The sequence below is a fragment of the Fusarium redolens genome, assembly GCF_020744475.1.
Source record: "Fusarium redolens strain MPI-CAGE-AT-0023 chromosome Unknown BKA55scaffold_21, whole genome shotgun sequence".
NCBI lineage: Eukaryota > Fungi > Ascomycota > Sordariomycetes > Hypocreales > Nectriaceae > Fusarium > Fusarium redolens.
In genome coordinates, this window is record NW_025763684.1 from 619746 (window position 1) to 645345 (window position 25600).

The window sequence follows — 25600 nt, forward strand, 5'->3', positions numbered from 1 at the left end:
GCGCTGATTCAGGGCTATTAATTGATATACTTTATGATTTAATTAACTAAATATTCGTAAAGTAATTTGTGTTGATGTATTTAGTGTTATAACGAGGGTAACCGGATGTGGGGTTGGTGTTGTCAGACTTTTGTCCTTTAATTTTATTTACATCACTCTACACATTCGTCCTCAAAGTATATCCAAGGCGAATCACATTGTGCCACGAGCTTCTCGACGTACCTCGCCCCGCATGAAACGTCCCATCATCACGAAGGTACGTAGAGGGAAAGCCACATCAGATCCCCAAAACTGGGTTATCAAAGGAAAGGGGGTGAAAACCACCCATGTCCGCCAGTTTAACTCAGGGTTTTCGCCCGTCAAATGGTGGTGGGTGGCAGAGTGCGGAGCTTTGCCCTTGGCCCCGGTGCGAGATATTTAAAGTTAGCTATCTTTTTGAGTGCCACAAGCCTCCGGCATGTCACAAGCCCCATATCCCTTAGTAATCACATCAGTACGTGCGGGGTACGAAAAGTTCATTGGTACCTCTAGCTGGCGATGGAGAAGATTCGGTATCCTTGGTGTCCTTGGTGAGATACCATATAAAATGGTGGACACGCTTGCCCTTCTCAGTAGGGGTTTCAGTATCTTTAGGGGAATCCATGCTCGCGGAATGGTATGCAGGTTGGGTGAGTAGAAAAGTAAGGCAGGGCAGGAGAGGTGAAAAAGACTACCGGAGAGGATGGGGGAGTGTCTTTCAGGAGACATGAGGGTAGGATTTAATCCTAGCAGCAACGCTTGATCAGGTTTCCTCACCACCCCTCGTACCTTTCAATCAACAGATAAGCAATGACGTACTTACGATCAGCCTCGGCCGCTCTCGCACCGTAGTGTAAGGTCATGTGGTGAGTTTGCAGCCGACTTCTTGTATATAAGCCCGCCCTGGCTGGCTATCCCAACCAGGTCATCATTTTGATACCATCATCTTCTCCGCCATGCCTAACTCCCAGTTCACACAACGACCGACAACCCTACGGGCGTATTCAAGTCAAATGCACCAGTACACAATGAGTCAATTAATGGTTCTATCTGGTCCCTCTACTATGATCTTGGCGCCAACCGAAATTTCGGCCCCAGACTCCGATTCTTCTACTCAGAACCCCTAAAATAAAGTCTGGTATTACTATCGCATCCTGCATACGCCAGAGTCTGAGGAATGAGAGACTAGGAATTAGGATGATGGCGAGTTTCTTGAACGGATTACATGTGGTATCGAGATGAGCATAGCTGAATTGGGTCATGTAACCGCATTTATCAATCTCGTGAACGGCTTGAAGCCGAACGATACCACCTGGATAACGTACCAGAGAGCAAGACACTGTAATGTACTTCGTGCAAATGACGTCATGAGAACGTAACAACAGTCATATTATGCACCCCTCAATCAATTTTAGCGCTGATCGGGCTCCTCTCATCTGCCGAAGAATTAGCTGACCCTGCTTCAGCCTAGCAATGAACACTAACCTCCCTCATTTCTCTACGTCTTGATACTCGCAGGTCTATTACAGTACCATCACCAACATGGATACATACAAGCCTAGCTTACTTGATCTACCGACTGAAGTTCTGCATCGAATCGGCGGCTTTTTGATGCCTGAGCCAATGGGATATTCATATTAGCCTGATTAATCAATCAACCCCAGTATTCAGTTACGAGCTATGCAGTGAACAGGTTTTCAGCTTTCGCTTCTCATGATTCACGTTCATCGGGAATATCAAGCATAAGTGGCACCCGATCACCAGGAAGCGCGCGCAAGGCTGCGTATGCCACAATGTCATCCTTGCCTTCCGTTTCTAATCTGTCATAGACTAAAGATGTGCCTACGTGACATAAGTTCATTTAGCCAAACGCGCAAGGCGGCGTAAGCTACATTGTCATGCTGTTTATACATCTCTAACCTACCCTAGATTCAATATACGAAATTGCACCTTCCGAGAGCCCACCTTCCTTTGTCATCACACTTTCTTGGCATACAAGTGTTAAGAAAGTGGCCCTGTCTACACCTAAATCCTTAACAAGTGCACAACAAACATTCCAATCTGCGCTTTGCGCAGTCGCAAACCGCGGCGATGGCCTCGTCTACGACGATCCCGCCCGCTGCCTTGGATCCCTTCGATCTGGGGATCCACACTCCCGTCAACCTGAACCGGGGAGCCCGTGCAGCCCTCTTGCAGAACAGTCCGGCAGCCGTCAACGGCACCATTGGTGTTTCACCCGGTCCCAGGCGGATGGCTCAGACACCATCCTCACCACTCAACCCCGCCACCATCGCCGCAGTTACGGAAGGAGCTGAGCGTGCCAGTCCCGCATCCATTTTTGAACAACGACCGATCTCTATCGTTGAATCAGCCAACGATCTCGCGCGAGAATACGTGGAAGAGTACAACATCAAGCTGGGGGTTTTCCAGGCCTTTTGTGCCAAATTTGAAGAAGCGGCCCAGCAATTCGTCACCGGACCGCAACGACGTTTCGCTCAGCAATTTGCCGATGATTTCCTCGGCTTTTGGAAACGAGAGCTCTCCTGCTCCGGACCTGCGACCCCAAAGCCTACATACAGCAGCGTCGCTGCTGCCGCGCCTCCCACTGACCATGACCGTCTGACCCACAGACAACAACAACAACATGGACGCCGACAAACAGATCCACCTCATCGCCAAGGGCAACAGACGACTATCGCCCCACCCCGACAAGACCTCCGTGTCTTCATCCGTCTAGAAGCCGGAGCTCCGGCCAGGGCCCACAGTAGCTATGCCATCCGGACTCTGATCCGGGAAAAACTCGGCGCCGTCTCGGACAAAATTCGACAGGTGTTCCCGGTCAGATCGGGATGGGCCGTCCTGGCCGCCGACTCTGTCACACGCGACTTTCTGGTAGATAAACAAGCTGAGTGGGCCGCTGAACTGGGAGCTACAGCAGTAGAAACGAACAAGGAATGGTTCACCTATGTGGTCTCAGACGTTCCCGCAAGGCTGACTGACTTTTACGGTAATGAGGTGGATAGTGACAGCGTCGTTAGCGACGAGATAGAAGTCCAGACTGGGATCAAGCCCATTGATGTACGTACCGGAAGACAATTCTCGGATAACCCCTTGACCAAGGCCCTGCTCGTGTCCTTTCTGAAGCCCACAAAGAGATTCTGGTCTCTTTTCGGCAGCAGCGCAGCCAGGCTTGTTGACAAAACCGACCGACCCAGACAGTGTGAGACGTGCTGGGGCTACCACTTTGCCCGCAACTGTCACAGACAGCCAGTTTGCCGACGCTGTGGTGAGACTGGCCATCTTGTAGACGATTGCATCGCACGAGAACAGTGCATCAACTGCTTAGGCCCCCACCAGGCCAACTTCCGTAGGTGCCCAGCTCGGCCAAAGACAGTGCACGGCGTGCTCCGCCGACTCACTAAAGAGCAACGAAAGCATGTCCGGACCGTAGGTGCGGAGACATACCGACAACGACATCGAGAACGGCATCTGGAATCGCATCAGGAAACGCAGCAGGGCATGGCTGAGCGACGAAGCGTGGATGTCACATCACAAGAACAGCCTAACCATCGTGCTCCCAGCCCAGCTGTATCAGGAGCACCCTCGTGCATCATGGTGGCCACGACCCCTCATGCTGGCTATGAAGCAGAGGAAGAACCCGAACAGCCCAGACCAGGCTCACCGCGAAAGCGCCGAATCGTACTCATCACTCGTCCTCATGACCGGGAATAGATATTCTCAAACACGAAAGAACGACAGGAAGCCGCTCAAGATCTTCCAGGCCAACGTCGGCAAGATCCCTCCGGCCCACGACTGCGCCCTGGCGCTGGCCGACTCGGAACGATATGACATTGTGCTCTTGCAAGAGCCGTGGACGGCTCACACAGAGACCCGCTGTCTAACCAAGACTCACCCTGCATACGACACATTCACGCCGGTCGACATGTGGAATAGCAACGATACTCGGCCTAGAGTGATGACATATGTCCGGCGAGACCCCAGACTCCTTGCCGACCAAATTCGGCCCTTCCAGACCCGAGACATTCTCTGGCTCGCGATCAACGGCATGACCATAGTCAACTTCTATCGTCAGAACGACGAGAGGGACGCCCTAGACACGCTATTTCAATGGTCTGTCCCGGAACGTTGCCTCGTAGCTGGCGATTTCAATGCCAGACATCGTAGCTGGCAAACAGGCCAAACTACGAACCGGGGGCAAGAGATAGCAGGATGGGTGTCTGAGAATGACCTCAGCCTTCTCAACACTTTAGATATCCCAACAAACCCGTACGGCAACACAATCGATCTTGCCTTTACTAACCTACCACTTGCTGAAGCTATCGTCGAGGACCATCTCGCCACCAGCTCTGACCACTTCACGCTCAGCCTGACCTTCCCAGACGTCAGATCGACTCCGGTGCAGCCAGGCAAGATTCGAGTGACGACGGAAGACGAGCTTAAACGATTCGTCGAGATCGTAGAGCTTGGCGCTACAGGAATCCCCCTCACAGATTCGACCCCCGAGGAGCTGGACGAGCTTGCGTCTTCACTCGTGAGTCTACTAACATCAGCAGCAAAAGCGTCTGGGAGGCCCGCGCGGAAAGGCGGACGCCCGGCTCCCTGGTGGACGGAGGAGTGCGCCGACGCCGCGGCTGCTTTTCGAGCCATCAGAAGAAGCTACCCACTCGGCTTCAACCAGGACGTTCAGATCGCCAAAAGAGGCTTTCATCGTGTGGTCCGTCGGGCCAAGAGGCGCTATTGGCGTAACCTCATCGATGGCTTCTCCAGCAGTAGCGACGTTTTCAAAGCTGTCCGGTGGCTAAAGTCCCCAGGAGCCTTCCAGCCGCCACCTCTACAGGTCGATAACGTCGTGTACGAAAGCCAGATGGATAAAGCCAACGCACTCCGACAGGCCACGCTTGAACGAAGAACTGCGGAGGACGACATCGCAAACGCATGGACGCCAGTATTCCCACCTAGATCGATCCCATTCTCTCCCGAAATCTCTCTGGAGGAGGCGCAATATGCGACTTGTCACACAGGCAATACATCCCCAGGGTCAGACAACATCACAGTCAAACTTCTTGAAGCAGTATGGCATACCATCGGTACACACGTCCGGCGTCTCTTCGAAAGATGCCTTACCATAGGCCATCATCCAAAACCATTCAAGGAGGCGGAGGTGGTCATGATCGCGAAACCGGGACGGAGAGACCTTACCGAACCACGAGCATGGCGACCCATCTCACTGCTCTCCTGTCTTGGTAAGGGACTAGAACGACTGATCGCGCGCCGCCTAGCCTGGGCAGCCGTTCACTACAGCGTCCTTCATCCGCAGCAAGCTGGGGCGCTCCCCAAGAGGTCGGCAACAGACTTGGTAACTGCTCTGGTCCATGATATTGAAGAAGCGTTTGCACGCAAGAAGGTGGCGACTCTAGTCACAATGGACGTCCAAGGTGCTTTCGACACCGTCATGCGCAACAGGCTCGTCCTGCGTCTTCGTGAGCAAGGCTGGCCTAATCATCTGGCTCGCTGGGCCGGCTCCTTCATGGGCGGCCGGTCGGCGCGTGTCAGGTACCAAGACACAGTCACGCCCTCTTCTCCCCTTCAGTGCGGCCTCCCTCAGGGGTCGCCGGTATCGCCAATCCTCTTTCTGCTCTACACTGAGCCAATCTATCGATTAGGGAACCCTCAGGGTCGCTTCGGCTATGCAGACGACACGGCCATCCTGTCCATAGGCGACACAGTAGACGAGACTTCTGCCATGGCATCTAGTTCCATCGCCGAGATGGTGCGATGGGGCGCGGAGAATGGCGTGTCCTTCGACACGAAGAAGACCGAAGTCATGCATTTCTCCCGCAGCAAACTCAGGACTGCGCCGGCAGTGCGCCACGGCGATGTCGAGAAATACCCTGAACCAGCTCTACGCTGGCTTGGTATCTGGTTGGATAGCAGACTATCTTTTCGACTTCATGTCGAAAAGTGGGCGGCCAAAGCAAAGGCAGTGGCTTATCATTTGCGGGGGCTCACCAACACGGTACACGGCCCTCTACCGAGCGCCGTGCGAGGCGCCGTCAGAGCATGTGTCGAGCCAGTGCTGCTCCACGGCTCAGAGGCGTGGTACCCGGGCAAGACCAGGCCGCGGTGGACCCATCCTACGAAAGATCTACCATCGAGTAACCAGCATCTCGTGCAAATAATGACAAAAGCCATGAAACAGGCTATGAAGGCCATTCTTCCCGTCTGGAAGACGACACCCATCACCGTCCTCCACAGAGAAAGCGGGATACCACCAGTCGATCAATTGCTTGACGCGAGGCGACTTAGGTTCTCCGCACGACTCAAATCGCTGGATGAGGCTCATCCTCTGGCGATCCGAACGCGCCCGCCCCGACAGCCTACTTACCACGACCTCATCAAACGAAGATATCAAATACAGGCAGAGAGCAGCTTCAGGACGCGCCTTCGACGTGCAAACGAACTCTTTGCACCCTGCACGCGGCCGAAACTCGTCTATCGATGCTTCCATCAAGAACAGTTGCCCCACTGCAGACAGCGTCTAAAGAGAAATCGGCTGACGCCTTTTCCCGCTGGGTCGAGTCTCTCGACCCGCTCACCTTGGTCGTATACTCGGATGGCTCTCTTTCCTCAGAAGGGGCTGCCAGCTATGGCTTCACCATCCATCAGAACAATATCCCCATCTTTGACGGATCAGGTCGCCTCGGACCTGCTGAGGTTTTCGATGCTGAAGCTACCGGGCTTTAGAGGGCCTGAAGGCTGCTCTAAACCTGCGAGAATTAGCAACACAGAAATATTCATCTGCCTAGATAACCTGGCAGCCGCCACGTGTCTACGAGGCACTCCTTCTGAATCCTCTCAAAACGTCTTTCTCGAGTTCCAAGCTCTGACGACATCGCATGGAGCCATCCAAGTTCGCTGGGTGCCAGGGCACTCCAACATCCCTGGCAACGAACAGGCCGACAAGCTGGCAAAGGCAGCGTCATCGCTCCCCGAGCCCGAAGGCGCTCAACCGACGCTGGCTTACCTACGAAGAATCGCAAGACAGAAGCCGAAAGAAGCGTTCCAGGCGTGGTGGTCCACCTCCGCTCCTGAGCAGTACAAAAGACTCAATCTCAAGGCGACTACAGGCTGTCCGCCGGAGCTGTCGCTCCCGCGTGCAGCCTTGCACCATCTGCTGGCAGCAAGGTCGCTTCATGGGGACTTCGCCGCATATCACGAGAGATTCGACCATAGTGATGCACGCCTGGTCTGCTCATGCAACCGACGCAAAGCACCGGACCACATCTTCTACTGCAGAAAGGTACCGCCGCGTCATCGGATGAGGTTGGCACCCTCACCGAATGCAGCAGTCAACCTGGCAACAGGAAGAGACTTCACCAAGTTCACCGAACTGTCTAAAGCCAGCGTTTCTTTGGAAAGATCTGTCCTCGTTATTAGACGAGCACGACCCGGGACGCACTCGCATCCTTCCTCCCCTCTTTTACCCTTATACATTTCCTTTTCTTACCTTTCTCTCTTACCTGTTCTCGGCCAGATGAAGGGCGCTAGCACGCCCTCTATCTGATCGTGACCACTTGAAGGCAGCCCTGAGGCTACCGCGCCCAGAGGCTCACGATCGCCTAACAACGGGCTTACCTTGCGGCTGTCGTTCATCAGCCGCGCCTGATCATCCCGCTGACGGGTAACAGGCTAGATAAGATGCGCCATTTGTGCCGTTGATATGCTGGATAGTGTGAGGTCTATCGACGCGTCTGCAGAATTGGAATTCGAGAGGAAGTCATAGTATTCTGTAATTAGTGTGTAGATAGGTCCCAATTTCTCTAGCTCAGCACGTCCTGTGCTCCATTAGGAGACTTTCGGGGCCTACGGCCCCCCGGACGAAAAATATACATAACATAACATAACATATAACATAACCTTCCGCGACCGCTAACATCGGCAGCGAAGGCAGCTGGCCGGCCCACACGGAAGGGTGCACGAACTGCTCCGTGGTGGACCGAAGAATGCGCCGGCGCCGCGGCTGCATTTCGTGCAATCAGAAGACTCTACCCTCTTCGCTTCAACGAGGAAGTCCAAATCGCCAAACGAGACTTCCACCGCGTAGTCCGCCGAGCCAAAAGGCTCTACTGGCGGAATCTCATCGACACCTTCTCCGACAGTAGCTCTGTTTTCAGGGCCGTTCGGTGGCTGAAGTCCCCAGGGCCCTTCCAGCCGCCACCACTGCAGGTTGACGATGTCGTCTACGAATCTCAGATAGACAAGGCTAACGCGCTCCGACGAGCCACGCTGGAACGACGAACTGCAGACGACGATATCCAGAACCCTTGGATGCTCGTCTCTCCTCTTAGACGGATCCCGTTTCCACTCGAAATCTCCCTAGACGAGGCACAGTATGCAACCCTCCATACAGGCAATACATCTCCTGGATCAGACAATATCACCGTTAATCTCCTTAAAGCCGTATGGCATATCATCGGGACGCACGTCCACCGCTTGTTCGAGAGATGCCTCTCTGCAGGCCACCATCCGAAACCATTTAGGGAGGCGGAAGTGGTCATGATCGCCAAACCCGGACGCCGAGATCTCACATCGCCACGGGCTTGGCGACCTATCTCTCTGCTCTCCTGCCTCGGCAAGGGTTTAGAACGGCTGATCGCACGCCGTCTTGTGTGGGCAGCTATTCACTACAGCGTTCTTCACCCACAACAAGCTGGTGCTCTCCCCAAAAGGTCGGCAACAGACCTAGTGACCGCCCTGATCCATGATATCGAAGAGGCGTTTGCACGCAAGAAGGTAGCCACTCTGGTCACGATGGATATCCAAGGCGCATTCGACACCGTCATGCGAAACAGGCTGGTTCTGCGTCTACGCGAACAAGGATGGCCTGATCATCTGGCTAGATGGGCTGGGTCCTTTATGAGTGGCCGATCGGCCCGTGTCAGATATCAAGACACCCTCACATCCTCCTCTCCTCTCGAGTGCGGCCTCCCTCAGGGGTTGCCTGTATCGCCGATTCTTTTCCTGCTCTATACAGAGCCCATCTACCGACTCGGCAACCCCCAAGGCCGCTTTGGCTATGCCGACGATACAGCCATCCTGTCCGTAGGCGATACAGTAGATGAAACTGCCGCTACGGCATCCAGTTCCATCGACGAGATGGTGCGCTGGGGCGCGACAAACGGCGTCTCCTTCGACTCGAAGAAGACCGAAGTCATGCACTTCTCTCGCAGCAAACTCAGGACCGCTCCAGCGGTACGTCACGGAGATATCAAGAAACATCCCGAGCCAGCCCTTCGCTGGCTGGGCATCTGGCTTGACAGCAGGCTATCGTTCCGAATCCATGTAGAGAAGTGGGCAGCGAAAGCGCAAGCCGTGGCCTACTGTTGAATGTTGGAGGGTTCACCCTCAACTTCAGGATTAAGGTTCAGGATTAAAGTTTGAAGTCCTAAACTTAGATCGTAGGACTTTCATCTAGGACTTTCTGGGACTCAAGTCCTAGAAGGAACCAGTCGAAGATATAAGGTCTCAATAGTCCTTCGATTGCGACAGAATCAAGAAATATACACGATTCACCTTAATATCTGACAGAAATGCGACAAAATTCAAAGGGCTAGAGAACCAGGCTACGGGGCGGAACGGGAAAAATTCAAGCCGATAGGAAAATTCGATGAAAAAAGCAATATAGTGCAGGTCTTCGTTCGCGAGTATCTTCATGCCTGGCCGAATACAATGCAATTGAAAATTTGGATTTTGTATGGGAGGAGCGAAATTTTGGTTATGCATTAGGTGGGGTTATGCATTAGGTGGTCCTGGATGGTATACATTCAACCTTCTCAAGATTCTCGCAAGTCATTCGTTCTCTATCCCAGGGGAGAGTGCGTCGACCACCAGAGAAAGCAGATTCCGGATCAGCTGATTCAGGTGCGATCGAGAGGATATCAATAGCCATTCGACTTAGCTGAGGATAAGTCTTCCGCTGGTCCTTATGACACCACCATTGAAGTGGCGACCCACTTATTTTGATGGGCGTTGCCTTTATAAAGTCTTCAAGATCGTCCATACTATCTCCCAGACCCTCGGTGACTTCCAACTCTTCAAGTAGAGCGTCCCACTCATTCGGCTGCCGCTTTTGCGAAGCAGATACCTCATCAACCGACTCTGCAGGTCCAGTCTCAGGCTGAGTTTTGTACTCTTCCCAAATTGTACGGACACCAGCAATGGCGTTCTCGTGTCATGACTCTGGCCAGTGGCGCTCAATATACCTGATTAGCTTTGAGGGATCAAGAAGGAGGGCGGCAGCATAAATAGGCGCATCTTCGGTCATAGTATATTACTTGTCGAGAATGAACCAGCCCATCTCAATTGAATGAAGGATATAGCGATCAAACGTCTCCGGCTTCGAGTAATGTTCCTAGATTGGATAATTAGCCAAGTTAGGGTTTAGAGCCTATCAAGTGACAGCATACCTTGTTCTTTTCATAGTGGCGTAATAAACCATCCATAATTGTCAATATTTGCGACAATATAGAATTCTTACCCTCAGCCCATAAAGTTGCCGACGCGAATGGGTGGAGAAATCTATGTGTTCTTTCAAGGTAATCCCAATCTGATGAGTTGAGGATATTATCATTGATCTCCTTATCGTAATCAAGCAAGAATTGTTTGATCTGTAATTGTCTTCTGATAAGATTATCGATCAACTTATACCAAGAGTTCCATCGGGTGTCGTTATCGACCCCAAGCCGCAAGCTTACTCGATCCTCCCATAGATCACTGTGGATAGATGAATTTCGAAGCCAGACTGCAATGTTATGTAGTTTACGCATCGCCGGGATGGTTTGCCAGCCTCTGAATTTGTCATCCCTGAAATCGGGGGGCTTCCGAGCGGCCCTTTTAGCCTTTCCCTTCCTTACCTTACTGAAAGACTGTTCTTGCTGTCCCGAAGCTTCAGACCGCGATGTTGGCTCATTGGCGGATACATCATAGAGTGTAAAGTAGAACTGTTCGTACATCTCGGCGCCGGTTACGTCGCTGGTAGCGGCAAGTGCTGCGCGTAAAGCTTCTTTCGAGGACGCAAGGAGAAAGGCCTGAAGGGAGATATTTATGATATGAGCGATGCATCGGATTCGGCGCTGGTTGGAATGGAAAGATATCTAGACTCAGTTAACCAACTACCTATCAATCAACGTTCTTAATCACATACACCGTATTTATCCTGTAGCATTTGAGAGAGATGCTTTAAACAGGTATCGTTTGAAGTAGCATTATCGCCGGTATGATAGCCGATTTGCTTCGCAATACCGTATTCTTCGATTGCTTCCGCCATTAGAGTTGCTTGGCGTTCGCCACTGGGGCTGTATCGGCATTCAGGCATAGCTAGCAGGGCCTTTTGAAGTCGATAGCCATTATCAACCCATCTAGCGCATACTGCTAAAATGCCATGCCGATGAGGCGATGTCCAGATATCGGTCGAGAGATGGATCTTCGATACGGACGCCTGAAGCCTTGCTTTCAATTGAGATCGGTGTAAGTCGAAAGTAGTGGTAATATGACGCATAGCTGCGTCGCGGGACGTGAGGAGAAGATCCTCAATAGCCGGATTGCATGCCAATATCATATCCTGCATCTCATCCCATTTCACCGCGGAGAATGGTAAACGACGGCGTGTAAGAAGACCGACAATCGATTCTATATATTGCTGTCGGTTAAAAACGCGGCGTAAAGTGGTATGTGATGGCCGACTCGGAAAAAAACTGTCCATCCGAGGCTGCTTTGATGGCCGGGTAATAATATCTGAGTCGTGCTCGTCTACGGTACTGGCCTCCGTCTGAAGAATAGATGCATGTTTCCTTTTCGCGTGGTAAATAGCATTGCCACGCTTTCCATTTGACCATGGGCTATCTGGGGGACAATGAAGGCATTCATACATAACACGGCCAGATGTCTTTCGTTTGCCAGATGGGCCTAGTTTGGCCTTCTCTGGATGAGTGGTGCGGAAAATGACGTCGAAGCTAGATGGTTCGAAGGGCAGATCATCGGGTGATGCTCTAGTCTGTGATCGAGTAAGGGTATCAGTGGTAATTTTTGAAGACGAAATCATAATTATATATTGAAAGTCGAGACAGCAGACTGTCAGACAGCGCGCTCTTACTAGGTAACTCGTAATCTAATGATGATCGGAATGATTGTCTTCTGTCTCTTTCTCATCAGGGTTGTTCTTGCTCTCCTCCTTCTTATCGCTAAAGAGGCAAAGCTATGATACTAGACCTGCTGACCATGCAACAGACCTGTAACACTGTTCTGACGCTTCACGCGTAATCGTGCGACACCCGTTTCCTGTGGCTGCCTATGCAGCACTATCATCCTTGCCACTTCTCCAATACAGACCGCGGAATTCAAAGATGTCCGGCAGGGTGAAGGACTGGTGCCAGCATGAAGTGCATTTAGTGTGATGGATGCTAGCTAGTTATACACCAAAGATTGCACCATGGCCTGCTGCCTATACTGAGGCCTACAGCCTACGCTCAGAATTGTAGCATAAGCTATAGGGAGCTGCAGCCTAGGTTAAAGAAGCTGTGGTTGGCATCCTATCACGCCCCACGGAAGGGCGTGTGCATGATCAATTTAGCAAGAAAGATTGAATTTAACAACTTGTATTTAGATTATGGGGGAATTCTGCGAATCTAAATACACTATGAAATCCTATGTTGTGTTAAAGATGTGACGAGAACAAGGGGGTGTTAAAAAAGCTCATTGCAGTAGATCCAACCAAAGTCCTGTAAATAAAATTATCTAATCTTATCAGATAAGGTTGCTACATGGCTGATAGCATTTTAGCTATCGTGATATCACACTTAGCTGAAAAAAATGTGTGATATATATTCACGGTGATATATATCACTTTAGCACTTTAGCACAGTGTGATATCACTTTAGCATATCATAATACGCAAGTCTGTGTGTTGGCCCTCTTTGGACCGCATTTCCTCTTCGATGGCTTGTCGAACTCCCCCGGCCTGGGCCTTGCCTCTGTCATCTTCGCTCACCCTCGATATGTCGATGGTACAGCATCAGGTATCGCTGAACGCGGACGGTGTTGTTCGCATAGACGACAGGCTTCGAATGTTGCTTGGCTGGCTTGTTGGGGGCATACGCGCTACATCTGCATACAGTGGTTGAGGGCTTGCCTGGGCAGTGTTGGACGTGACGCTTTTGGTCATCGCGTCCAGCTGCTCCCGTAGATGCCTCATTTCTTCTGCCGTTTGCTGCCGTGCCTGCCCAAGTCAGCGCTGCCCACAAATCAAACAAATCAAATCCGGGGTCATATTTGAGATATTTGATAGCCCGCGATGCTGGATTTGTTATTTGAAATATTTATTCAAATATTTCAAATATTTCAAACCTCACCATTTGTGCTCTTAGCTCATCTCTCCTAGCCACTATTAGGCTCAGCTCACCGCACTACCCCTTTCTGACCCCAGTCATCGATGCATTGTAGCTGTCAGCGGCGTCAACTTGAAGGGTGGGGGAGGGTTGGGCCAGCGCTCATCATATGTCAACTCAATCAATCAATCACCCCAATCAAATCAATCAAATCGTCGAATTCTTCCTTTCAATCAAATCAAATCACACATTTCTAAAGTTGAAATAATTGACATATTACATATGTATCATGTGATCGTCTAATCTCGAGGGAAAATCCACATCTTCCCGAGCCACTACCCTACACTAGATAGTCGCAGATGGAAGTCTACTCTCAAATTGCGGGGGGCTTAGCGGCTAAGCTAAGTATCTGCTATCGTGATCTAACGCATGACCCCACCGCGCGTATGCAATGTGGAACGCGTGTTCCAACCATGTCGCGCCATCAAAATAATCCCTTCTACACGTGGTTTTTATTCCATTTTACCAGTAGGATGTCGGACTCGCCACTCTCCCCGTCGCCCGCTGGCTTTCCGCCAACATTGACACCTTGCCCTACACCTCCTTCTTCCGTCTTCTCACGATTGTTTCAGCCTAAAACAGTTGCCAAGCAGTTGGAAGAAGCAGCCGTTGGAGCTTTACCTCCCAACCCGACCATTGAGAATCTGCCCAAGATTACCTGGAAGAACCGTCGCTTCGTCCAGGAGGATTTGTTAGCTCGAAAAGGTGCAAAGGGCAGGAAGAGCTGGATTACCATGCAGTACCCACCTGCCGGTCATACCCACCTACCGGTCAGCGAAAAAAAGATTCCCCCATACAAAATGCACTTTTTTAACCTCATGGGAAAAACTTAATAAAAATAGTAAAAATAATTTTATCCCTAGAATTTAGATCAAAATTGAATCTATTTTAATATTTTCTGGGTCTTTTAACCTCACGCCCTGTGCGGGTGCGTACGACACCTAATTCTTCCTTCCCTGAATTTGACCTCTCATCCTCTTCTATCCCTCCCACCTCGATCACATCCTCAACAACATCCGCCCCTTCAATTGCTTCGTTTGGCTCTGAAATAGTGTCACCAGCTGCTAGAGCCTCTGCCAGCGAGATAAATTTCTTATTGGGATTCGGTATCGCCTTTCTCTTCTTGCCTCTGCTCAACCGGCCAACTTCCTCCTCCAGGCTGGCTATTCTGGTGCTCAAAGTGGCGATCTTGGACTCTTGGGCTTCAAACCCTTTTGATATCACAGAATACCGCCTTCTGGTAGAGGGGCTCTTGTTCTTCCCCAGGTCTCTGATGTGACGGCTGGTCTTTGGCGTATTATCAGAGTCGACTTGCCCGTCTCTGTGGCCGTCTGATCCAGGCGTCGTTTCCTTCTTGTCTGGCTGAATCTCAGGATGTATGAGCGCTTTACGTCGTGAAATCGGCCAGTTTCCAGTCACTCTCCAGCCTGAAAGGATGTTTTTCTTCGTCATACCCACTTCCCTGGCTTTGGCATAAGCCTTGATGAAGTTGACCTTGTCCACGGGCGCAGAATCGGTCAGGCTTGCCAGTTTTTGGAGTTCTTTTCGATATGCAGCCTTGGATGCGTTGAAAACACCATTATCCAGTGGCTGTAGGCCATGAGAGCAATGTGCAGGCAGGTAACAGCAATACACGTTGTTCAAAAAACACGTGGCCATCCACTCATCCTGGAATTTCAGTCAGCGGTATTTCTGACCGAGAACAGGTAGACACCCACAGATACATGGCTCCCATGGCCATCTAATATTATGAGCCTTGCATCTGACTCATCTGCTGGCTGAGTTTGGGGCAGATAAACCTCTTTGAGCCACTCGACCGCGATATGGTTGTCTGTCCAGCCGTTATCGGAGGTGATATAATACCAGTCGGCGATCTTGTTAAACTCATCAATAAACCACTGCTTCTGAAGTTCTTTGCCCTTGAAGATAATTCCCGGCTTTAGAAGACGGCCATCTGCAGTGACGGCTTCGATAAAACTAGTCCAAGTGCGGGACTGCGAGCCTTTGAGGAAGGCCTTCCTCCTGGGATCGCTACTGCCAATTACCAAGGAATCCAAACCTAGATTTGCAATTTATTGGTAAGTCTTGTATCAGAAGTGGTCAGTACTCACCAAATCCAGCCATGATACCGCCCTCGTCAACATTAACCGTGTTCTCAGGCTTGATCCAGCCATATTCGCTCTCCCGGATATCAAAGTACCAATTAACGGCCATTGGGGTAAAAGAATTGAACCTTGAAGCTTCCTGGCGTTTTCCTACCTTCGTATCGATCTCTGGATGGCGTTTAATAAATCTGGCTAGCCAGTGTACACCGATAGGCCTTTCCCGGCCCTGCTGTCTCAACAGGGCAGCTACCGTGGCGCGAACTTGACTGTGGGAAGGAGCATAGCCCAATGCCTCTTGTCGAAGTATCCATGTAACTAATCTAGCCTCTTGGGATTTGTATAACAACTGGGCAGGTTGGGTGGCCTCGGACTTTGACGGTAGGCCTCTTAATCGGTCAGACAGAGTGGTTTGGGGCATTCCATGCTTCTGGGCGGCCTGGTGCTGCGAGAGGTCATTATCTGTAACATCCAGTATAGCTTCAATGACATCATTCTCTGTATAAGACTGTTGAGGCATTTTCAAGGCGATTAAAGGAAGCTGCTATAGATAAAAGTTTGATGAAATTTTGGGGAGGCTGGGTGATGAAGGAGACATTTGAGAAATTTTACACTAGTGTCATGCGACCAAACTGCTTGTGTAAAATACAAATGAATATGCCAATATGAAACAGCATGAAACTCTCAGTAAGACACAATCTGTTCCATGTAAATAACTTCAATTTTGGCCAAGCACTGTGCAAGTGAAGTTTAACATTTTGTATGGGGAATTCTTTTTTTCGCTGACCGGTAGGTGGGTATGACCGGCAGGTGGGTACTGCATGGTAGTTAACGTGTATGATAAGCGAGTGGGCCAGACAAGCGAGTGGGCCAGAAATCTTACCCTTCAAAAGATAAACTATCATAAAAACATAATAAACTATCTAATCAATTAAACCTACTCATTATTCTCTTCCCTAGATATCTCAGTTACTACCTGACAGGTTCTTGCATTATGCCCAGTCTTGCCGCATATTCCACAATGCCTTTCCCTCGGTCGCGCCGAACTTCCCTGACCACCACTTCTCGACGATTCGGCCACTACCTGCGTATTAACATCTATCTGATCAATTAGTTCCTGACCTCCCCCTACTGTTAGTACCCCTCCTTTCTGTAATCGGGTTCTTTTTGCCCTGCGGCGTCGGCTTAGTGCCTCATTTGCCTGTCGAAGTTCTCGGTTCTCTGCAGATAATAAGGTAACCTTGTGATATATTCTGGTTGCTGCCTTTGCAAGAGACTTTGAAGCCTCTATAATTGACTCTGGGGAGCTACTTTTATGTCCTCTGATTCGCCTTTCGAGGTATTCAGATTGAGATTTTACCTCGCGGACTGTATTTGGGGTCTTTGGAACCCACGAGGTGGATGCGCTAGCCTCCTCCTCAATAGGTGTTGGAGTCCGTAGCTTTACATCAAGTTTTGAGATCACATTTTCTGGGTTAAGAGGAACAAGCCCGGCTCCTCTAAAACCCCCTTTGATATTGCTCTCCGTCATAGTGGCTTGAAAGGCGGCATAAAAGGCCGGGAGGAACTCGGTCTTCGAAATATAGGTTATAGAGCTTTTCATCATATGCTCTATTTCTCGACTATAAGCCCTCTTAAGGGGCCCAAAGCACCCGACGTCAAGAGGCTGAAGTAGATGAGACCCATGAGCCGGCATACAAAGCGTAATAATATTGTTCTCCTTGCAATATAGCTCAAAGTCGACGGAATGGTGACTTTCGTGGCCATCGAGGATCAGAAGACGATAGGTACCAATTGTTCGCTTTAATGAACATCGGTTAAAGTGTTTTAGCCACTCGAGACCAGTTCCGTTATCTGTCCAGCCATTTTGGGTCGTGGCGATGGCCCAATCGCCCGGAATGTTGCATTCTTGATACCAATTCTGAAGGTGATTTTGGCCCGCAACCACGATGAACGGCTCGATCGCCCAGCCTGCTGCATTTATCGCTTGGATCACTGTAACCCATTCTCGGTTTCCAGGCTGTAATTTTTTAGGCCGTCCATGCCTCTCTATACATGTAATGACCATACTGGTTGAGAAAACGCCCATCATAAAGCCGGTCTCATCAAAGTTCCAGGTATCATCTGAGTGGATACCATACTTCGCGATCGTGTTCTGTACGAGCCTAAACCAGTTGCGAATAATAGTCGGATCTTCACATTTGGCCCTCTGATAGTCATATCTCCGCTGAAAACGTATCCTGAGTAGTGGTTGTCGCTTGACGAAATTCATAGCCCAGCGCGCGCCGACGCGTGGCGCGTCGCGGTCATCAAGCAGTCGATTAGCCATTTCTTCAACACCACGCAGTCGCGGGGGATATCCTCGCGAATCTAGGTCGATAATGAACTCAAGAAGAGTATCTTCTTCTAGTTCAGATAGCTTCCGTGAGTTAGGCATAGTATCGCGTCGAGATTGAACCCCTTGCTGGCGGCGGCGTAAGGTATTACGATTGACTGTGTAGATTTCTGCGGCGCGTCGGATACTTAGTTTTGGATTATCTTGAAGGGCCTGAAGTGCAAGATTAAGATTAGCCTCGTAGTTTGGTTGTGACATATCTGATTGTTGAGAACTAACTGATAAAGTAGAGAAGATGGAAGGTGAGGGATTTTTGGCCCACTCGCTTGTCTGGCCCACTCGCTTATCATACACGTTATATAGGGTTTAAGTGGATAATTTCAGTTAATATAGCATTTAATTTAATCTCGTTATTTCTGCTTATAGATTTATAACTATTTTCTGTTTACTAATTAAAGTGCAGGACTTAACACTAAGTAAGTAAGATTTAAAGTAATTATATTAGCTAAGTGTATAATAGTAAAACCTAGCAAGCTTAGTATTTTACTTAGGAGGTATAAATAAGCCTATTAATATTAAGCTTGCTAGATTAAATAAACTCGCTAGGTATATTTTAGGGGCTTTACTTTAGTAAACCTATTGTTCCTCCTCTGAGGAGACATAAGGCCCGTTCAATATGCAAGGTAATCACAGACGTGTATATTGCTCGGCCAGGTACGGTAACACAGCCTCAACCACACCGTTCAGATTCTCCGGCAGCAGGGCATGCGAAGCATTCTGGATGACGACTGAGATAGCCCGGTCAGGGTACAGGTCGGCCGTGGTATTCCACTGATCCTTAGGCTGGAAAGGGTCCTCAGCTGGGATAAGTTCGAGGACCTGTGTAGAGTTTGCACCAGCCCAGAACTTGGTCAGGTCACCAGCCGCCTCGATAGCTTCGTGCTCCATGGTGAAGGTATCTGGGTACTATCCGTTCAACCAGATATGAGCATCGTGGCCAGGCGCGAAGAACGCCTACTCAAGAATGTAGACCAGAAATGCGCCGCATTTCCACTTCTGCACTGTTGAAGCAAAAACGGTTGATTGTGTTGTTGTTAGTTCTAAGTTACATGTGTCTGAGAGGAGCACAGCTCCTTACATAGTATCCACATCGCAGCCACCAGTAGGTCGGACCACCTTAGCCACACTGTCTCAACGCTCCCACTCGAGCTGCTGTTGGGCTTGATGTGCACGCCTGTCGAGCCTCGTTAAAACCCCAAAAACACCTTCGTGGGTGAAAACTGCAGGGAAAGAGCTATCTCGACATGGGCGCTCAGGATCTCTTAATGGTCTCGTGCAATCTTGGAGCAGTGAGTCTTCTTCTGTCCGCAGAAGATCTCCCTCCAAGTTCATCTTTGCACCTTTCCTTTCAGTCCAGTGCGATCCTGAACTTGCGGGTCTTCTTCTTGTCCACAGAAGATCTCCTACTGACACCCATCTTTGCACGGTCTTGCAAGCTTTCTTGGGACTGCAGGTCTTCTTCTATCCACAGAAGATCTCCTGCCTCTGCCCGTCTCTGCAGGTCTTGCAATCTTTCTTTGGCATCGTAGGTCTTCTTCTATGCACAGAAGATCTCCCACTGAAGCCCATCTCTGCAGGTTTCGCAAGCTTTCTTGGGACTGCAGGTCTTCTTCTGTCCACAGAAGATCTCCTGCCTATGCCCATCTCTGCAGGTCTTGCGATCTTGGGGTTGCAGGTCTTCTATCCGCAGAAGGTATCCTGCCTACACTCGTCTCTGCAGGTCTTGAAATCTTTCTTAAAATCGCAGGTCTCCTGTCCATGATAGGTCTCCCACTTCAGTCCATCTTTGCACGTTCCTCACGCTCGGCACAACCTTGAGATCGTGGCTTTCCTTCTACTTGCTTAGAAGCTCTCCCACTCTAACTCACCTTTGCACCTTTTTCACGTTTCCGTGCAATCTTGGATCCGTGGGTCTCCTGTTTGTCCATGGCAGGTCTCCTGTTTTAGTTCATCTCTGCACCTTCTCATGGCCGTCGTTCTTTGAGACCTAGTGCTTTTCTAAACAGTAAGAAACGATCCTTTGGTAAAGCCTTTGTTAGGCCGTCGGCCACTTGTTTGCCTGTTGGAATGTACTGGAACTCAACGGTTCCATCATTGACTTTCTCTCTGCAGTAATGATGCTGAATATCAATGTGCTTAGTTCTTGTATGGAACTGGGGATTCTTCGACATCGCGATTGCTCCTTGGTTGTCCCCGAAGATTATAGTTGTCTTTAGTTCTGGGACCTCCTTGTATTCTTTCAACAGTTCTTGGAGCAGACCTCGCAGCCAGACTGCTTCTTTTGCGGCTGCGGTTTGCCCCATGTATTCTGCTTCGCATGAGGACAGGGCCACAGTTCTTTGTCTCTTCGAGCTCCAGCTGATAGCGCCCGTACCGAGGTTGAACATATATCCAGACGTTGACCTTCGAGTCTCCAGGTCTCCCGCCCAATCCGAGTCGGTGTAGCCGAGGAGAGGTTGCAGTCCTCCTTGGTACACTAGTTCCAGATTTTGTGATCCCTTGAGGTATCGAAAGATACGCTTGACAGCTGTCTGACGCTCGTTGGTTGGGTTCGCTAGGTGTCGACTGCATAAGGAGACGGCAAAAGCGATGTCGGGTCTCGTCCCCAGCATGAGATACATCAGGGATCCGATCGCCTTGGCATACCACTCTTTGAGTTCGTCCGCTGCCTTGTAGCCCGAGTCTGGTTCTCCGAACTTGCTTGTCGAAACTGGTGTGGCATTGGGAGCGCACTGGTCCATTCCAAAGTCTCTAAGTACTTTCTCAAGGTAGGTCGTCTGTGACAAGAAGAGCGATCGGGTGGCTCTGTCTCTTCTTACGGACATGCCCAGGTAGTATTTGCATGGGCCCAGGTCCGTCATCTTGAACTTGTTGCACAGAGCTTGCTTGACCGCCACGATCTCGTCCTTGGAGGGCCCGGCAATAAGCAGATCGTCCACATATACCGCAATGAACATGTAGCCTTTCACAAAGACTCCCATATCTGAAAGTAAAGGCTTGAACCCGAGTGTCTTAAGGAAGGTTGAGAGAGTCTCGTACCACACCCTTGGTGCTTGCTTCAGTCCATACAAGGCTCTCAAGAGCTTGCAGACTCTCCCACTTCCATCGTCGAATCCTTCCGGTTGCTGGACGTATATCTCCTCATTTACAAGGCCATAGAGGAAGGCCGTCTTGACATCCATCTGTTCCAGTTCCAAATCAAGCGCTGCCGCAATGGCGAATATCATCTTGTAGCTCATCGGCTTGACAACAGAGGCGAAGGTTTCGTTGAAGTCAATTCCTTCCCTCTGCTCGAATCCTCTCACGACAAATCGCGCCTTGTACCGTAGAACTTGCCCATTTTCTCCTCTTTTGAGCTTGAACACCCATTTGCCTCGAAGGGCCTTTCGTCCTGGGGGAAGCGTGACTAAGGTCCAGACACCGTTTTCAACCAGAGATCCGTGTTCATCCTTCAGTCCTCCCCACCAGAGTTTTCCATGTACACCCTGCGTGGCTTCCCTAAAGGTTCTTGGTTCGGACTGATCGATGTCGCGAGCGACTAGGTACAGTTGTTCTGCAACTGTTGCTAGGAAGGCGAAGTTCGTGCTGGCCAGTATGTACCTCGACGGCAGCTGTCCCCTGGTCGATCTTTCGGGCAGCCGAGACTCTGCATGCTCCTCTGTTTCTTCCGACGGCACTTCACGCTCGTCTGTGGCAACATGGATACTCGATCTGGTTGACTCTTGGTCTGGATCCCATCCTGTGTCTTCTAATAGAGGCTCATCTGGCGTTGTCTCTCCACGGCCCGTTTCCCCGCTTCTGTTCGCCTCTCTCGACGCGATCGGAAGGGGCGACGGCTCTAGAACGATGGCATTTTCCGCATCGCTATCCTCTTCTCCGACTACTCGTCGTCGTTGCGATGGTCTCTGGTCACTTATCTGATGCGTGAGATTGTCGAATGTTGGTTCGACATTTTTGACGTTTTCAGAGAAGACAACATTGTTAGACACAAAGACTCGTCCCCTTTTGTCAAGGAGTATATAGTTCGTGCTGCCCTGATAGCCGAGAAGCTGGCAGGGAATGCTCTTCGACTGCATCTTCTTTCGTTTAGAGGATGGAAGCAGAGCCCATCCTCGTGAGCCAAGAACTCGCAAATGGCTGAGGTCAGGAACATCTCCATACCAGGCTTGGTATGGAGTAGTAGAAATGCTCGCCGTAGGACAGAGATTTCGGATGCGGTTCACTGCCTTGAGGAAGTACGGCCACCACTTCAAAGCGAGTCCGGATTTGAGCAGTGTCGGTGTAAGTTTTTCCAGGATGATTCGATTGAGAACTTCAGCCAATCCATTTTGTTCGTGTTGCTCAGTTCCTGTGTAAGAGAGTTTGATTCCTCTGTCCCGGCATAGTCGAGTCAAGCTGTGGCTTCGATTCTCTCCCCCTCGGTCGAGGTGCAGGAAGTGACATCGTCTTTCCGGTCTCTCGAACTGTTGCAACAGATGATGGAAACACTCTTCAAACTCTGACCGTTCTTTGACTGGGTACACCCAGGACATTTGAGTAAAGTCATCAATAAAGCAAACCCAGTACCGGCTGCCGTCTACTCCCACTTCTGGGAATGGTCCGGCAATATCTGCATGAATACACTCCAGAGGGTAAGTGCCTTTCTTGATCGGTCGGACATGGGGACATTCCCTGAGTTTGCCCTGTACGCAGGCTCCACATGGGTTTGATGTAGAATCATCCGGTCGAATTCCAGTAGACATATTCATCAGTCTCTTGATATTCCTCTCTCCCAAATGTGCGAGTCGCTCGTGCCAAAGGTGCAGTCGAGGATCTCCCACCGAAAAAGATGCCAAAGCGGTTTGAAAAGGACGGTCCTCAACTTCATCGACCACATATACGCCTGATATTCTTGTCGCAGTGAGGACGACTTTTCCCTTGTTTGTAACCACTGCCTTCCCATTCCGAAAGACAACTTCTGCTCCCTTCTTCTCTAGTGCTGACACAGACAAGAGGTTCGAATGTCCTTCTGGAACATAAAGAGCGTTATCGAGAGTAACATTCTGTGATCCCTTAGGCCCTTGAACGCGGAGGCAGTACGTTCCGCACCCTCCTGGCATGACCTTTACGTCCGCAATACCATTGATGGGGAGACCGTGGTACCTGTGAAGTGATGTAAAGTTCTCCTGTCGACAAAAGATATGCGAGGAGGCGCCACTATCCAAGACGTGGATACGTTCGAGGGCCCGAGTTTGAAGAGATGCTTGAAGACCGGAAGGTCCGAGTGATGAGCCAATCAATCCAAGGTGGCCTTGGAAGTCATTTTGCCAGAGTGCCAGTCGAGCTTGGTCAGGTTGGAGGTGTGCAGGAGTTGTATACGTGGCAGATTCCAGTTCATCATTCGTCTTCTCCCTTTCCTTCTCCCGAACCTGCATTTTACGTTGTCGTCTCTCGTGACCAGCTTTGATACGATCTCTTCTAAGTTCTGGGTGGAGCCTCCAACAAGTGGACCTGTCACGCCCTTTTCTTCCACAGTATCCACAACATGATGTATCCTGGGCCATCATGGCTCTATGTGCCATCTTGGCCGTGACGCTTCTTTGTCTGTCCTCCTCCTGAGATGCGGCAAAGATGGCGGTTTCAAACGTAACGGCCTCTTTGAGAACAACGTTGCGATTGCTCGGATCTCGGATAGGAAGGATGTTGTGATTCTGATTGAAGGCAGTGAGAAACACTTCATAGTCCGGACCAAGTCCACAAAGGAACTTATTGACAAAATGCGGTTCCCCGATCTGGCAGGTGTCATCCATCTCCAAGAGTTCAGCCCTGACTTGACGTAGCTTATTTGCGTATTCCATGACCGAATCGCAAGATTCAAGCGTGAGTTCTTGATATCTGCGGTCGAGCTCTTGGAAGATGGCGCTTCCGACGGGCCGATATCGGGTCTCAAGGTGATTGATCATGCCCTGAGCCGTCGGGATCCCCGTGGTAAACACTCGGGCGTTATAACCGAGACGACTTCGAATGGCACCGCATGCTCGATCTTGGCGGCTCCTCCAGGCCTCAATCTGGGTTGCAAGGTCGTTACCTTCTGTTGGTGGTTGAGCATTCCTGGTCAGAAGGTCTCCATATCCACACATGTCCAGAAGGTCGAGCATTTCTCTCTTCCAGGTCAGCCACTGGCTGGTTTGCTCCAGCTTTGGAATGGTGCCGGAACTGCCTATGAGATTGAGCGATTCTTTGGAAAGGGACATGATAGATTCTCGTAGAAGCTAATGATTAAGAGACATGAGGGCGAACGGCAATCGACCAGTCTTGGATCGAGTCTTGGGAATGAATCTTGGCTGCGTTCGGCAACATGATAATGCCGTGCAAATAGGGGTTATCGGAGTCGGGTAGAGATTGTCCGAAGGGTGAAACGCCTAGCGGTCTCAGATATCCATATCATTCCCTCCGTCTGGAGGAAGGGCAATGATCTGATGTCGATCATGTTGCAAACCACGTTTCAGGCATTCTTGGGCTATGTGGGCGTAGGTCGCCCGACCGGAGAACTTCAGCAATCTCAGACTGAAAGGCCGGTCTGGTCTGGCGAATCCGTCTACCAGATTGCAATCTGGGAAAATTTTGGTTATTCAAGATTCGACGATTTAAATTCGCTGCAATAAACGGAGGGTCAAAGGATCTTTCTGTAAACGTTTCTAGACATATCCTGTTAGCGGATCTGCAAGCTCTATCAGAGATCCAAGAGGGAAATAGCTCCAATTAAGCTGAATGCGTATGCGCAGTGGAAGGAAGCCTTTCGACTTCTTGTGTTATCTCGGAAAGTAGAAAGGAGACAGAAAACACTCAGCTTTTTGGTTGGAGAAAAGGTCGTGCCCTCCGGGCTCATAACCTGTTGAAGCAAAAACGGTTGATTGTGTTGTTGTTAGTTCTAAGTTACATGTGTCTGAGAGGAGCACAGCTCCTTACATAGTATCCACATCGCAGCCACCAGTAGGTCGGACCACCTTAGCCACACTGTCTCAACATGCACCAATCAGAATCTCCACTTTTTTACCCCAAATTTCCCCTCTGGAAATGCGCCGCATTTTCTGTAAACCGAGAACGCGAAATGCGCCGCGTTTCTTCCACGAAGGCCCGTGCCAACCATGTAGACGACCGCGCTCTTAGACTTCAGAGCGTATAGTGATTTCCGTTGTGTTGATTAGGAGGAAGGGAGTAGCGATCAAGCTCTCTCTTTGTTCTTTGCTAAATGCGACTTCATAGAGGGTATCCGATCCTACTCTTCTATTCCTAATTGTCGCGTACCCCTGTCCACTCCGCAAATGTATGTCTATCTCCGGTCTATTCCCACATGCTCATACCATGGCAACTTATGTTCTCTCATTTCAATCGACAGTCTACGGGCGTATTTCTTACGCGTGTAAACGCGCAATTCAGCTTTCTTACTTTAAATCTGAATGCACATGCAGCCTTAGGACACCCCAAAACTCATTCGAAAAAATAGGCTCTATTAAGACGGCCCAAGGCGCAATAGTGAGATATTGCTCAAGACACTTTATATCATTTTTCGAAATGATCGAATAGAGAAGGTCAAAAGTTACCCTCTTATAAAGAATTAAACCATCTCTATCAACCATTGT

General features: G+C 50.1%; 3 protein-coding genes across 3 annotated transcripts; 2 read left to right on the plus strand and 1 right to left on the minus strand.

Annotated features, from left to right (window-relative positions):
* Positions 1-974: 974 nt before the first annotated feature.
* BKA55DRAFT_524866 (uncharacterized protein) lies at positions 975-1145 on the plus strand (the record flags this gene model as incomplete). Its single annotated transcript, XM_046188741.1, has 1 exon — positions 975-1145. One exon carries the CDS (start codon positions 975-977, stop codon positions 1143-1145), a length of 171 nt encoding a protein of 56 aa, XP_046043486.1.
* Positions 1146-13942: 12797 nt separating this feature from the next.
* Positions 13943-14213, plus strand: BKA55DRAFT_582564 (uncharacterized protein; the record flags this gene model as incomplete). The annotated part of the gene is made up of 1 exon (XM_046194128.1): positions 13943-14213. A coding segment is annotated over exon 1 (259 nt), but the record flags the coding sequence as incomplete, so codon positions are not given.
* A 4288-nt stretch (positions 14214-18501) lies between these two features.
* BKA55DRAFT_582570 (uncharacterized protein) lies at positions 18502-19040 on the minus strand. Its single transcript, XM_046194129.1, has one exon. It carries the CDS (start codon positions 18864-18866, stop codon positions 18606-18608), a length of 261 nt encoding a protein of 86 aa, XP_046043488.1. The 5' UTR covers positions 18867-19040; the 3' UTR covers positions 18502-18605.
* Between the last annotated feature and the right edge of the window lie 6560 nt (positions 19041-25600).